The sequence below is a fragment of the Mobula hypostoma genome, chromosome X1 (genome assembly GCF_963921235.1).
Source record: "Mobula hypostoma chromosome X1, sMobHyp1.1, whole genome shotgun sequence".
Classification (NCBI taxonomy): Eukaryota; Metazoa; Chordata; class Chondrichthyes; order Myliobatiformes; family Myliobatidae; genus Mobula; species Mobula hypostoma.
The window spans coordinates 9054948-9069644 of NC_086128.1; the positions used below are offsets into that span (position 1 = coordinate 9054948).

Here is a 14697-nt window from a genome sequence, read left to right on the forward strand (position 1 = left end):
AGAATAGCAATGGCAAGAATACCATTTACAGAAATGAGAAACATCCTAAAGAACAAGAAATTAGCAATTGACATCTGCCTTAGAACTCTCAGCTGCTACATTCTTCCTATATTGATGTATGGCTGCGAGTCATGGACCATCACAAATGCAATGGAAAAAAAAATCAATGCAGCAGAGATGTGGTTCCTCAGAAGAATGCTATGCATATCATATACAGACAGGATAACCAATGAAGAAGTTCTACAGAGAACAAAAACAAAACGTACATTACTTAAAAAAAAATCAGAAAACAACAATCAAAATTCTTCGGACACATCATGCGAAGAGAGACATTAGAACATTTAGTTAGAACTGGAAAGCTGGAAGGAAAAAGAAGCAGAGGCAGGCAGAGAATGAGAATGATAGATGGAATAACATCATGGTTAGAAACAGGGGAGGCAAAAACTACAATTCAGAGGGTCAGGGACCATGATGGATGGAGAGACATGATCGCCCACGCCGAACGGCAAGGCACCTGAATGGATGAATAACAATGGCACTCACTCCTCTCCCTGACACTCACAGACCCCTGGCACACTGCTAGTGTCTTCTATAGTGAAGATAGATGCAAAGTATGTATTCAGTCCATCTACCATTTCTTTGTTCCCCATTACTACCTCACCAGCATCATTTTCCAGTGGTCTAATATCAACTCTAACCTCCTTTTTTACTCTTTATATAACTGAAAAAAACTTTTGGTATCCTACTTTATATTATTGACTAGTCTGCCCTCATAATCTCAGACGAAGATGAGAGGGTGTACAGGAGTGAGATATGCCAACTAGTGGAGTGGTGCTGCGGCAACAACCTGGCACTCAACGTCAGTAAGATGAAAGAGCTGATTGTGGACTTCAGGAAGGGTAAGATGAAGGAACACATACCAATCCTCATAGAGGGATCAGAAGTGGAGAGAGTGAGCAGTTTCAAGTTCCTGGGTGTCAAGATCTCTGAGGACCTATCCTGGTCCCAACATATTGATGCAGTTATAAAGAAGGCAAGACAGTGACTATACTTCATTAGGAATTTGAAGAGATTTGGTATGTCAACAAATACACTCAAAAACTTATATAGATGTACCATGGAGAGCATTCTGACAGGCTGCTTCACTGTCTGGAATGGGGGGCTACTGCGAGAGCGTTATAAATTTAGTCAGCTCCATCTTGGGTACTAGCCTACAAAGTACCCAGGACATCTTCAAGGAGTGGTGTCTCAGAAAAGTAGCGTCCATTATTAAGACCTCCAGCACCCAGGACATGTCCTTTTCTCACTGTTACCATCAGGTAGGAGATACAGAAGCCTGAAGGCACACACTCAGAGATTCAGGAACAGCTTCTTCCCCTCTGCCAACCGATTCCTAAATGGACATTGAACCCGTGAACACTACCTCAATTTTTGAATATATATTATTTCTGGTTTTTTTGCATGATTTTTAATCTATTCAATATACATATACTGCAATTGATTTACTTATTTTTTTCCCCCCTCTTCTTCTAGATTATGTATTGCATTGAACTGCTGATGCTAAGTTAACAAATTTCACGTCACATGCCGGTGATAATAATGATTCCGTATTTCATCTTTTCCCTTCTTATAGCTTTTTTAGTTGCCTTTGGTTGGATGTTAAAAACTTCCCAATTGTCCAACTTCCCACTCACTTTTGCTACCTTATATGCCTTTTCCTTGGCTTTTATGCAGTCTTTAACTTCCCTGGTCAGCCATGGTTACCTACTCCTGCAATATGAGAACTTCTTCCTCCATGGGACATATCTATCCTGCACCTTGTGAACTATTCCCAGAAACTTCAGCCACCTCTGCTCTGCCGTCATCCCCACCAGTATTCTCCTCTAATCCACCTGGGCAAGCTCCTCTTTCATGCCTCTGTAATTCACTTTATTTCATTGCGATACTGATACATGTGACTTATGCTTCTCCCTCTCAAATTGCAGTATGAATTTAATCATATTATGATCACTGCCTCCTAAAGATTCCTTTACATTAAGCTCCCCAATAAGATCTGTTTTATTACACAACACCCAATCTAAGATAGCCTTTCCTCGAGTGAGCTCAAGCACAAGCTGCTCTAAAAAGCCATCTCGTAGGCATTCAACAAATTCCCTCTCTTGCAAGCTGACACCATCCTGATTTTCCCAATCCCCTTGCGTATTGAAGTCCCGCATTGCAATTTTGTCATTACACTTATTACATGCCTTTTCCAGCTCCCTTTACAATCTCAACCCCACATCTTGGCTACTATTTGGAGGCCTAAGTATGATTCCCATAATGGTTTTTCTACGCTTGTATTTTCTTAACTCCACCCACAAAGATTCAACATTCTCTGACCCTCTGTCACCTCTTTCTAAAGATGTAATTCCATCTCTTACCAACAGAGCCATACCACCGCCTATGCCTTCCTGCCTGTCCTTTCAATACAAAGTATATCCTTTGATGTTAAGCTCCCAACTATGATCTTCTTTCAGCCACAACTCAGTGATGCACACAACATCATACCGACAAATCTCTAATTGCGCCATGAGTTCATCCACCATATTCCAAATGCTACGCGCATTTAAATACAACACTTTCAGTCCTGCATTCCTCGCCCTTTTGAATTTTGCCTCTGTGGTACAATTTAACTCTTTTCTCTGTCTGTATTTGCACCCAGTCATTGGCTTGTCCTTCCTTACGTTCATGTTACACCCATCATCTACTTGTAAACCTGCTGGCTCATCCTCAGCTCTATCATACCGGTTCTCACTCCTCTGCCATATTAGTTTAAACAATTCCCTGCAGCTCTTGTCAACCTGCCCACAGTTGCAGGATAGATAGGACTTACCTTCAAGGATACAGGAGGTGGCTGAGAGTGTTCATTGTGAGCTTGGTAGTGAAGATTTGGGGTTTGAAATGAAAAGAGAGATCCCCATTGGAAAATACAACCATCCCACCAACTATCCACCTCCTCTCAATCAGTTAGAGATGCCACCAACTCCACTTCCTCGGCTCCAAATGGAGGCCTCAGTCCAACTTCCCTCATCCAATCTTCTACCGATTCAAATGCCCCTGGCCCCCATCCCACTACTCTGACTAATGAAAGATCCTTCCCAATACTGCCCCACTGCACCATCTGAGCACCCCCAGACCCTATTCCCACCCACTGACAGCTCAGAAAAGCCTCCACACTAATCCCCTCCCCCACCCCCAGTATACCCCTGACACCCAAACAAACAGAAACTGCCAACTCCACTCCCACCCCCGTCAACTGGAGTTCCCATTCTGCCTCCCTACAAGGAAAGCCTCCCAACTCCATTCATCCTCCCCTGGCAATGACCTAATGCTACCACACCACCTCTTTGGTGTGGTGCTCTTTGAACCCACAACCTCTCCACCTATCCCGATCACCCTTCCCTTCCATCCTTTCTGGTCATCCTAAAAATGGCAGTCCTGGTGAAGAAGGGAGCTCAGCTGGTGTACATCCTGCTGGTAACACAAGACTCAATTCTTGTGCCTGTTGAGGTTCCTGCCGGTGCTCCCAAGGACACAACACGGTTCAAAGCCACACCGCAAACAACAACCAAAATTTAGGCCACAGTGCCCAGAGAGAGGTTGGGGTGGCAAGGGTGGCCAGCTTAGGTTTGTGGTCATTGGACGGAGATTCAGTTATTGTATACCACAGGTCGAGCACTGCGGAATCAGAATCAGAATCTGATTTAGTATCACCAGCAAATGTCATGAAATTTCTTAACTTTGCAGCAGTGGTACAAAGCAATACATGATAAAAATAGAAAAAATGAATTACAGTAAGTATATATGTATATTAAATTGCTAACTTAAAATAAGTAGTGTAAAAACAGAAATAAAAATGTAGTGAGATAGTGTTCATGGGTTCAATGTCCATTTAGGAATTGGATGGCAGAGGGGAAGAAGTTGTTCCTGAATCGCTGAGTGTGTGCCTTCAGGCTTCTGTACCTCCTACCTGATGGTAACAGTGAGAAAAGGGCATGTCCTGGGTGCTGGAGGTCCTTAATAATGGACGCTGCCTTTCTGAGACACCGCTCCCTAAATATGTCTTGGGTATTTGTAGGCTAGTACCCAAGATGGAGCTGACTAGATTTACAACCTTCTGCAGCTTCTTTCGGTCCTGTGCAGTAGCCCCCCCATACCAGACAGTGATGCAGCCTGTCAGAATGTTCTCCACGGTACATCTATAGAAGTTTTTGAGTGTATTGGTTGACATGCCAAATCTCTTCAAACTCCTAATGAAGCATAGCCGCTGTCTTGCCTTCTTTATAACTGTTTCGATATGTTGGGACCAGGTTAGATCCTCAGAGATCTTGACACCCAAGAACTTGAAGCTGCTCACTCTCTCCACTTCTGATCCCTCTATGAGGATTGGTATGTGTTCCTTCACCTTACCCTTCCTGAAGTCCACAATCAGCTCTTTCGTCTTACTGACGTTGAGTGTCAGGTTGTTGCTGTGACACCATTCCACTAGTTGGCATATCTCACTCCTGTACGCCCTCTCATCACCACCTGAGATTCTACCAACAATGGTTGTATCGTCAGCAAATTTATAGATGGTATTTGAGCTATGCCTAGCCACACAGTCATGTGTATACAGAGAGTAGAGCAGTGGGCTAAGCACACACCCCTGAGGTGCACCAGTGTTGATTGTCAGTGAGGAGGAGATGTTATCACTAATCCTCACAGATTGTGGTCTTCTGGTTAGGAAGTCGAGGATCCAATTGCAGAGGGAGATACAGAGGCCCAGGTTCTTCAATTTCTCAATCAGGATTGTGGGAATGATGGTATTAAATGCTGAGCTATGATCAATGAACAGCATCCTGAAGTAGGTGTTTGTGTTGTCCAGGTGGTCTAAAACTGTGTGAAGAACCATTGAGATTGCATCTGTCATTGACCTATTGTGGCGATAGGCAAATTGCAATGGGTCCAGGTCCTTGCTGAGGTAGGAGTTCAGTCTGGTCATGACCAACTTCTCAAAGCATTCCATCACACCCACATTATTCTTCTTAGGCACTGGTATAATTGTTGCCTTTTTGAAGCAAGTGGAAACTTCCGTCCGTAGCAGTGAGAGGTTGAAAATGTCCTTGAATACTCCTGCCAGTTGGCTGGCACAGGTTTTCAGAGCCTTACCACGTACTCCATCGGGACCTTCTGCCTTGTGAGGGTTCACTCTCTTTAAAGACAGCCTAACATCGGCCTCTGAGCCAGTGCACCCTCTACTCACCTTTGCATGGTCTGATCCCATCACCTCATTGAACTGTATTTTACAAAACCAGAATCGGAATCAGAATCAGGTTTATTATCACTGGCATATGACATGAAATTTGTTAAATTAGCAGCAACAGTTCAATGCAATACATAATATAGAAGAAAAAATAATAATAAGTAAATCAATTACAGTATATGTATATAGATTAAAAATCATGCAAAAAACAGAAATACTGTATATTTAAAAATGAGGCAGTGTCCAAGGGTTCAATGTCCATTTAGGAATCGGATGGCAGAGGGGAAGAAGCTGTTCCTGAATCACTGAGTGTGTGCCTTCAGGCTTCTGTACCTCTTACTTGACGGTAACAGTGAGAAAAGGGCATGCCCTGGGTGCTGGAGGTCCTTAATAATGGACGCTGCCTTTCTGAGACACCGCTCCCTAAAGATGTCTTGGGTACTACAGAGGCTAGTGCCCAAGATGGAGCTGACTAAATTTACAACTCTCTCCAGCTTATTTTGATCCTGTGCAGTGCCCCCCCCCCCGCCATACCAGGCAGTGATGCAGCCTGTCAGAATGCTCTCCACGGTATATCTATAGAAATTGTCGAGTATGTTAGGTGACAAACCCAAACTCCTCAAATTCCTAATGAAATATAGCCACTGTCTTGCCTTCTCTATAGCTGCATCAATATGGGACCAGGTTAGACCCTCAGAGATCTTGACACCCAGCAACTTGAAATTGCTCACTCTCTCCACTTCTGATCCCTCTGAGGATTGGTGTGTGTTCCCTCATCCTACCCTTCCTGAAGTCCACAATCAGCTCTTTGGTCTTACTGACGTTGAGTGTTAGGTTGTTGCTGTGACACCACTCAACCATCTGGTGTATCTCACTCCTGTATGCCCTCTCGCCCTCTGTAGTCTGGTCAGAAAAACAGAGGAATGATGTGATTGCACAGGAGAGAGTGGGGAGAGAATTCACTGGGCTTACAAGGACTGTGCTCTGATAGACCGGGGTTGTTTTCTGTGGAACAGATCAAGCTGAGGGGCAAACTAATTGAGGTGCATGAGGGATATAATTTAGGAGCAGCTTGGTAGTGTAACACTATTACACCACCAGCAAACCCAGGTTCAATTCCCGTCGTTGTCTGTAGGGAGTTTGTACGTTCTCCCTGTGACCGTGTGGGTTTCCTCCAGGTACTCCAGTTTCCTCCCACAGTCCAAAAATGTACCGGTTCCTAGATTACTCGATCACATGGGTGTAATTGGGCAGTGCAGACACATTGGACTAGACATGCTTGTTATTATGCTGTATCTCTAAATAAAAAAATGAAACTTAAAAAATACTGCAGGCAAAAGGGATATACGCAGATGGGAATAAAGGTCAGGATGGATGTACTGGACTGAAGGGTCTATTTGTGCTGTAAAACTCAAGGACTCTGATTCTATTCAGAATAAATATTACAGATAAATTTCCTGTGTAGGTGGGGTCAAAACCCATGCTGGGATGTGTACCTGAAAAGCAGCAGCCTGCAGGGATGACATCCAGTCTGTGCTCGAAGGTAGTCTTCAGAGGAGTAGTTTGTTTTCAGTCAGCCCAGACATGATAGGCTGAAGGTCACCCTCGTAACTTCTCTATCACTCTGTGAAAGGTAAAAGGTGCTGGAACTATTCAACAATGCAGGCCAACCTTCTGAAGATGTCTAACATTCCCTGCTTTGTTTCAATTTGCCAAAGTCCAGTTTAATTAAATACATAACACAGTCTTTTTGGATTGTCTGCTGAAGGGGCCCTAGAGGGTACTTTTGACTGCTTTAATGCCAGATGGTTTAATAGTTTAAACTGGTTGGCACAACGGTTTGCAGCACCAGTGGCATGGGTTCGATTCCAGCTGCTGCCTGTAAGGCGTTTGTACGATCTCCCCGTGACTGCATGGGTTTCCTCCAGGGGCCCCAGTTTCCTCCCATAGGCCAAAGACATACCAGTTGGTTGGTTAATTGGTCACTGTAAATTGTCTTATGATTAGGCTAGGGCTAAATTAGAGGATGCTGGATCGCCCGGCTCAGAAGTCCAGAACGGCCTGCTCCGTGCTGGATCTCAATACATTTCAGCCATAGGGCAATGGAGCACAGCTTCAGGACTATACTGAGAAAAGAAATGAGGATTACAGCTCATGAGAAAGACCTGCAGCAGCCAACTTTCAACTCCCCGGCAAACGTTCGCTGTGCCAGTACCTCCGTGACAGGGCAGGAGGCAACGCTGGCTCCATGACGGTGACTGCCAACGTTCTACGCTGATAAACAGATATCTTGAACGGATGCATGGTGAGACTTTCTGGGTACTATTTGTGATTAATATAATCTCTCTGCACCATTAGGTAACATGTGGGCCCAGTCATGGAGTGATATCTACAAGCTGCTAATGCCCTATCCCGGTGCCAGCCATGTTGATGCCACGCCTGCAATGATTGAGAAGGTTGGTCTGATTCGAGTGTTTCACTCTGCCTGCTGGAGGGAGTACGTTGCTGTCTGTAATATGTCATCACAATAAAGCAACAAACTGACTGCAGTATGACCCTTGGGTGCCAGTGATCACTATCCACCCACTCTGAGACACCTGCACAGTAAGATCCCAACCTAAAAATGCGCAGTGAGATCCCAATCCAACATGGAGTAAGATCGTCTCCAACTTCAGCACCGACAGATCAGGAGCCAACCACTACATAGTCTTAACCCAATTCTATGTCTGTACAGTGCAATGCCAAGTCACTGCACACAGTGCGATCCCATTCCATCCCAGCCCAACCCAGCACAGTAAGATCACAGTCTCGCAATGACAAAGTAAGATCCCAAATCAGCCCACACACACTGAGCTCACAAAACAAGCCCCACAGAGTATATATGCACAGTGTGATCCCAATCCAACACCTTCACAGAGAGATGCCAACTGAATCAAATAGTCCTGAACCATACGCTGACCAGCGAGGGCGCTCTCTAAACTATGCACTGTAAAATCCCAAATGGAAACCTGCACAGCGGGATTCCAATCAAATCCTACAGGAAGACCTCAATCCAAACTCTGCACCTTGAAGCCCCTTTCCAACTCAGCACAGTAAGATCCCAATCCAGCCAATGCACAAAGTATAATCTGAACTCAGTTCTTGCGGCTGAGCTGGCCATCTAAATACAGAGGGAGGTCCCGAACCAATCTCTGTGCAGAAGATCAAACCCAGTCCCTATGCAGAGAGATCCCACACAACCCCTGTGCAGAGGGATCCCACGCAGTCCCTATGCAGGGAGATCCACATCCAATCCATTCACAGAGGTGGTATCCAACACACATTCAGTGAAACCCTGACCCATCCTCAGCACAGTCACTGTGAAGTTCAATCCCTGTACAGTGAGAAACTCACAGTGCAGTATCAATTCAAACACCGCATAGTAGGATCCCAACCAAGCTAGCATTCTGAGTGTGCATACAATGCAACATCTGTATGGTGAGGTCTCAACTGGATCCATGCTCAGTTAGATCCCAATCACTCTCTGAGATCCAAATCCACTCACAGACTGGCCAATTGCAAACCATTGCATGAGACGAAGTCCCAAAGCAGTTACTGCATGCTGAAATCCCGACCCAGTCACATGGCGAGATCTTAATGCAATCTATGCATGGAAAGATCCCATTTGTAATTCTGGCCATTCCATTACAGGAAGATCATAGGGGTTTTGGAGAGGGTGCAGAAGAGGTTGGATTTTCAGAAGCCCTTTGACAAGGTGCCACACATGAGGCTGCTTAGCAAGTTCCAAGCCCATGCTGTTACAGGAAAAATACACTGAAAAAATGCTGAAGGAACTCAGCGAGTCAGGCAGCATCTATGGAGGGGTATAAACAGTCGATGTTTTGGGCCGAGACCCTTCACCAGGACTGGAAACAAGGGGGCCAAAGCCAGAATTAGAAGGTGGGAGGGAGGGGAAGGAGTACAAGCTGGCAGGTGATAGGTGAAACCAGGTGAGGGAGAAGGTGGATTGGGGTTGGGGTGAAGTAAGAAGATAGGAGGTGATAGGTGGAAGAGGCAGAGGGCTGAAGAAGAAGGAATATGATAGGGGAGGACAATGGGCCATGGAAGAAAGGAAAGGAGGTGGGGAATCAGAGGGAGGTGATGGGCAGGTGATAAGTGCCAGCAAGGACATTAGTGGGGACAAATGCTACTCCACACAGGTCCCTTCCTTTCCAGTCCTGATGAAGGGTCTCGGTCCAAAATGTCAACAGTATATTCCCCTCCAAAGATGCTGTATGTCTTGCCGAGTTCCTTCTGCACTTTGTGTCCATTGCTCAGATTTCCGGCATCTGCAAAATCTCTTGTGTTCACCAGAATGCTGTAAGGAGAGATTGGACAGACTGGGGTTGTTTCTTTTCTCTGGAGGTACAGAGGCCGAGGGGAGACTTGTTAGAAGTTTATAGGATAATGAGAGGCATAGATGTGGTAGACAGCCTTATTCCCAGGGACAAAGTGCCTATTCCTTTGAGGTGAGAGGGTTTAAATTCAAAGGAGATGGGTGGGGCAAGTTTTTTTTAACACAGAGTGTGGTGAGTGCACAGCCAGGTCTGATGTGATGTAGGCATTTTAGATGCTCTTAGATAGGACCCTAAATGTATAGAGAATGGAAGGATATGAACCATGTGCAGACAGAAGGAATTAGGTGGTCCTGACGAGGGTCTCGGCCCGAAACGTCGACTGTACCTCTTCCTATAGATGCTGCCTGGCCTGCTGTGTTCACCAGCAACTTTGATGTGTATTGCAGAAATTAGGTGTCATTGGCTTAATTAGTTTGGCACAACATTGTGGGCCTGCTCTATGTGCTACGGTTGTATGTTCTTGGTTTTATGTTTGATGCAGCTTAGACTGTCACCTAACACTGCCTGTACTTTGGGCTGTTTACAAAGGGCCTGGAAGCAGGACATCGTACATACAGTAATCCTGTGAGTCAGCATCCAGCAAGCTGATGGGAAGGCACCACTGACCTGATCACCTTTAACACCTTATTCTTTCTTGAACAGAAATGGACTCCTTTAAAGATGTTTGAGGAATCAGACAATTTCTTCAGATCACTTGGCCTCAAACCGATGCCAAACGAGTTCTGGAATAAGTCGATGATTGAGAAGCCAAAGGACCGAGAGGTTGTGTGCCACGCCTCTGCCTGGGACTTCTACAACCGCAAGGACTTCCGGTCAGTGTCAGACAAGGAGCAGGAATAGTGGTGCACAATGCGCAGTCACGTTAGTCAGTCCACACGCTGGGCGACTTGCAATGTGGGAATGATGAACCGGGCCCACCAAGCCAAAAACATGCGCACTAGAAAGCCCGCGCAAAAAGAGACAGCCCTCCTTGCATAGGAGGCCCAGTTAACTCATTGCATGATCAATCAGCCCCATGCACATTTGCCACATTCGCACACTTGATCGGATATGGTTTATCCCTCCTCCCGGTAGATGGGAACCACAGAGGAAGGGATTTAGTGAGGAAAACTGAGAAAAATTGTTCCAGTCAACTGACTGACACACCTTTGTAGAAAGCCGGGTGGGGGGGGGTGGTGTGGTAGCTTCCCTCTCTGTGTCTTCCAGGTTAGCTGATGTTGAGGGCACTGGGCTGTAAATCTCCTCTTCTCTTGATGAAGGGTCCATTGGTTCATCTGCTGGGATGCTTCTGTAGCTTCCCATGGTCCCCTGCCAGTTTGCTGGTGATATAATCCAAATGTTATCCATCTGCTAGCTTGACCGTGACACTGCCAGATGGCAGCCAGTAAACAGTTTTCTTCCTGCGAGATGCACATGTAGAATTCGTCTCTGGCCAAAGATTTTTCAGCCTGGTATGCAGACCGTATCTTTGTTTCATGGCCTTTTGCCTGCTGCAAGGCTGCCCCTGAATGGCCAGCTGTAGGAGATCTAGTCGGGTGCAGAAAGTGCACTTCAACATTAATCCGGTTAGCAAAGTTCATTTGGTGTAACCCAATAATGGAAAAGGAAATGACTTGATTTCATCATTAAGCCACCCCACCTTTGTTTGGAAAAGCCTCATTTAACCAGTTGTACTGCTTGCTGTGTGATATGGAGCCATTGTCAGGAGCCTGATACCATTCTTCTCGACAAACTCCTTACGTTCTGCATTTATGAGGGCTGGGCCATAGTCAGATGTGATCATTTCTGAAATACCAAATGTGGTGAAGACCAGCTGTAGCTTAATGATAATAGTTGAGGAGGAGCGTGACAAATTAGTGAGTAACACCTGTATCCACTTCCAATGGGCATCCACGAGAACCAGGAACATGTGACCCCAGCACGGTTCAAAATAACCAGTGTGGATGTGCTTCCACGGGGAATCAGGCCAGGCCCATGGGATAACGGGTGCTTTTGACAATGCTTTTTACATCTGCTGACATATCAAGCAGGTGTATATCATGGTCTCAATATCGGTGTCCATTTAAGGTCTTCACGTAGAGCTTCTTGCCAGTGACTTCATTCTCACCACATGGGCATCAGGCAAATCGCTGCATGCTTGCAGTCTTAAAGGGGCGAGGGGGCATCTACTACACAACTGCAGCCATCCTGTACACTCAGTTCATGTTGGCGATTTGTGAATGGTTGAAATTCAGCTGGAGGGAGGGGGAGCCAGCTGACTTTTAGTGTTTGTTTCATCTGTGACAGCAGAGGATCCTGGGCGGTCTACTGCCTAATGAGGTGACTTTTAATGAGTGCTTTTTCCAGGCTTTGTAACAAATGGACAACTTTGAATGGTGGAGTGGTGGACGTGGCGACCTCACTACCAATCTGCTTAAAGCGTCTGCCACCACATGTTCTTTTCTGGGAGTATACTTCATTGAGTAAGAGTAGGCAGACAAGATCAATGCCCATAATTGCATTCTGGGTAATGACATCTGTCGAATACCACGCATCTCCACCATTAAGCCGAGCAAAGGCTTGTGATCTGCATGGATTTCGAGCAGACCCCAAAAAGGTACAAATGGAAGGACTTGATGCCAGACATAATGGCTAAAAATTCTCGGACAAGTTGCAAATAATTTGTCTCTGCCAGAGACATTGCCCTTGAAGCAAAAGCAATAGGCATCTCTGTTGCACAAGGCATTAGATGTAGGAATACAGCCTTTACCTCATATGGTGATGTATCACATTTCATCACTATAGGTTTTCCTGGATCATAATGCGCTAACACAGATGAAGAATAAAGTTGTTTTTTACCTGTGCCAATGCCTTCTGATGGATCCCAGACCATACCCAGCATTGGTTCTTCTGGAATAATCAGTATTAGGGTTTTAACACTGCAAGCGATTGAAATTGACGACTAGTCATAGAAAGCCACAGCACTGAAACAGGTCCTTTGGCTCATCTAGCCTGTGATGAAATATTTAAACTTCTTAGTCCCATTGACCTGCAGCCAGACCATACCCCTCCATTCCCCCCACCCATGTACTTATCCAAATTTCTCTTAAATCTTGAAATCAACCTCACATCCACCACTTGCAGCTCATTCCACACTGTCACTACCCTCGAAGTGAAGAAGTTTCCCCTCATGTTCCTCTTAAATATTTCACCTTTCACCCTTAACCCATGACCTCTAGTTGTAGTCCCACCCAACCTCAGTGGAAAAAGCCTGCTTGCATTTACCCTATCAATACCCCTCATAATCTTGTATACCTCCATCAAATCTCCCCTCAATCTTCTATGTTCTAGGGAATAATCCTGACTTATTCAACCTTTCCTTATAATTCAGGTCCTCCAGTCCTGGCAACATCCTTGTAAATTTTCTCTGTACTCTTGCAATCTTACTTACATCTTTACTGTAGGTAGGTGACCAAAACTGCACACAGCACTCCAAATTAGGCCTCACCAACAACTTGTACAATTTCAACCTCCGAACATCTCAACTCCTGTACTCAATAAATGTACACAAAGTGCTGGAGAAACTCAGCAGGCCAGGCAGTATCTGTGGAAGAGTACAGTCGACATTTCGGGCCGAGACCATTCAGCAGGACCCTTCCTATACTCAATACGTTCATTTATTAAGGCCAAGGTGCCAAAAGCTTTCTTTATGACCCTATCTACCTGTGACGCCACTTTCAATGAATTATGGACCTGTATTCCCAGATCCCTTTGTTCTACCACACTCCTCAGTGCCCGAACACTCACTGTGTAAGTTCCACCCTGGTTGGTCCAACCGACATGCAACACGTCACACTTGTCTGCATTAAATTCCATCTGCCAGTTTTCAGCCCATTTTCCAGCTGGCCCCGATCCAGCTGCAGGCTTTGATAGTCTTCCTCACTGCCCACTACACTCCCAATCTTGGTGTCATCCGCAAATTTGCTGATCTAGTTAACCACATTAGATTGCAAACAACAACAGACCCAGCACTAATCCCTGTAGCATTCCACTAGCCAGACGTCCCCAGTCAGAGAATCCTAGTAATGAGAATAACTGTGCCATGTTTTGGGGACGTGGAACCTCTCTTAAGGCATTGATTTTGTGGTCCTGAAGATGGAGACCCATTTTGTCGACTTTGAAGCCTAGCTAATCAACTGAGTCGGCCAGAAAGCAGCCACATGTATCAATACAGGCTTCTAGTCTGTTGATTACCTCAGTGTCCAGAGAATGTTTAAACACAGTGACCTAACTGTAGGCGTGTTTTCAGTCTAGTGTTGAGTACTGTTGGCCTCTGGACAGGATTTCATGCAACCCTTGGTAGTATCACAAAGGTGGGGGCATTGGGAGCAAGGGTGGACCCAAATGCAAGACACATCTTGTGAGGTTACTTAGATTTAGTTTATTGTTCGATACCAGGAGAGCAAGGCAGGAGCAGGAATAGCAAACTGGACAAGGATTCAGGACTACGACTAGGCTGGGACCAAGGGTCTGGGCTTGGACTCGGAATCGGAATCGGACTCGGAATTGGCTCCCAGAACTAGAGAAGACATGAAGAGGCTAGGGTATGGACACCGAGCCTGAGACTGGGCAAGGACCCAGTACCTGGGTCTTGCCTCGGGCTCGGACCCCAAAACCAGGCAAGGACATGACATGGGCTAGGGAGAGGAGGGACATGGGAACACAGAGCCTCGGTCTCAGGAGAGCAGGTACATGTAACCATGGACACATATATAGAACACAAGGCCGGGACCCCTCCTTGGGAACAGGACATAGGGCTGGGACTCACACATAGAACAGAGAGCCGGGACCCCTCCTTGGGTACAGGACATAGGGCCGGGACTCATGACCCTCTGCGGGGCAACGGCAAGACGGCCTGACTTATCCCATGGAGGCGAGGACAAGACAAGACAAAGCATGACCCTCTGCGGGGCAACGGCAAGACGGCCTGACTTACCCCACGGAGGCGAGGACAAGACAAGACAAAGCATGACACCCCGC

General features: G+C 45.9%; 1 protein-coding gene across 2 annotated transcripts in view; it reads left to right on the top strand.

Moving 5' to 3' along the window:
* The window catches only part of ace (angiotensin I converting enzyme (peptidyl-dipeptidase A) 1), a 155248-nt gene that overhangs the window by 86954 nt on the left and 53597 nt on the right, over positions 1-14697 (top strand). For both annotated transcript variants that reach the window (XM_063037759.1, XM_063037760.1), the window contains exons 18-19: positions 7640-7737; positions 10321-10490. In XM_063037759.1, coding sequence (XP_062893829.1) covers positions 7640-7737; positions 10321-10490 — 268 coding nt within the window. The remainder of the gene's footprint in view (positions 1-7639; positions 7738-10320; positions 10491-14697) is intronic.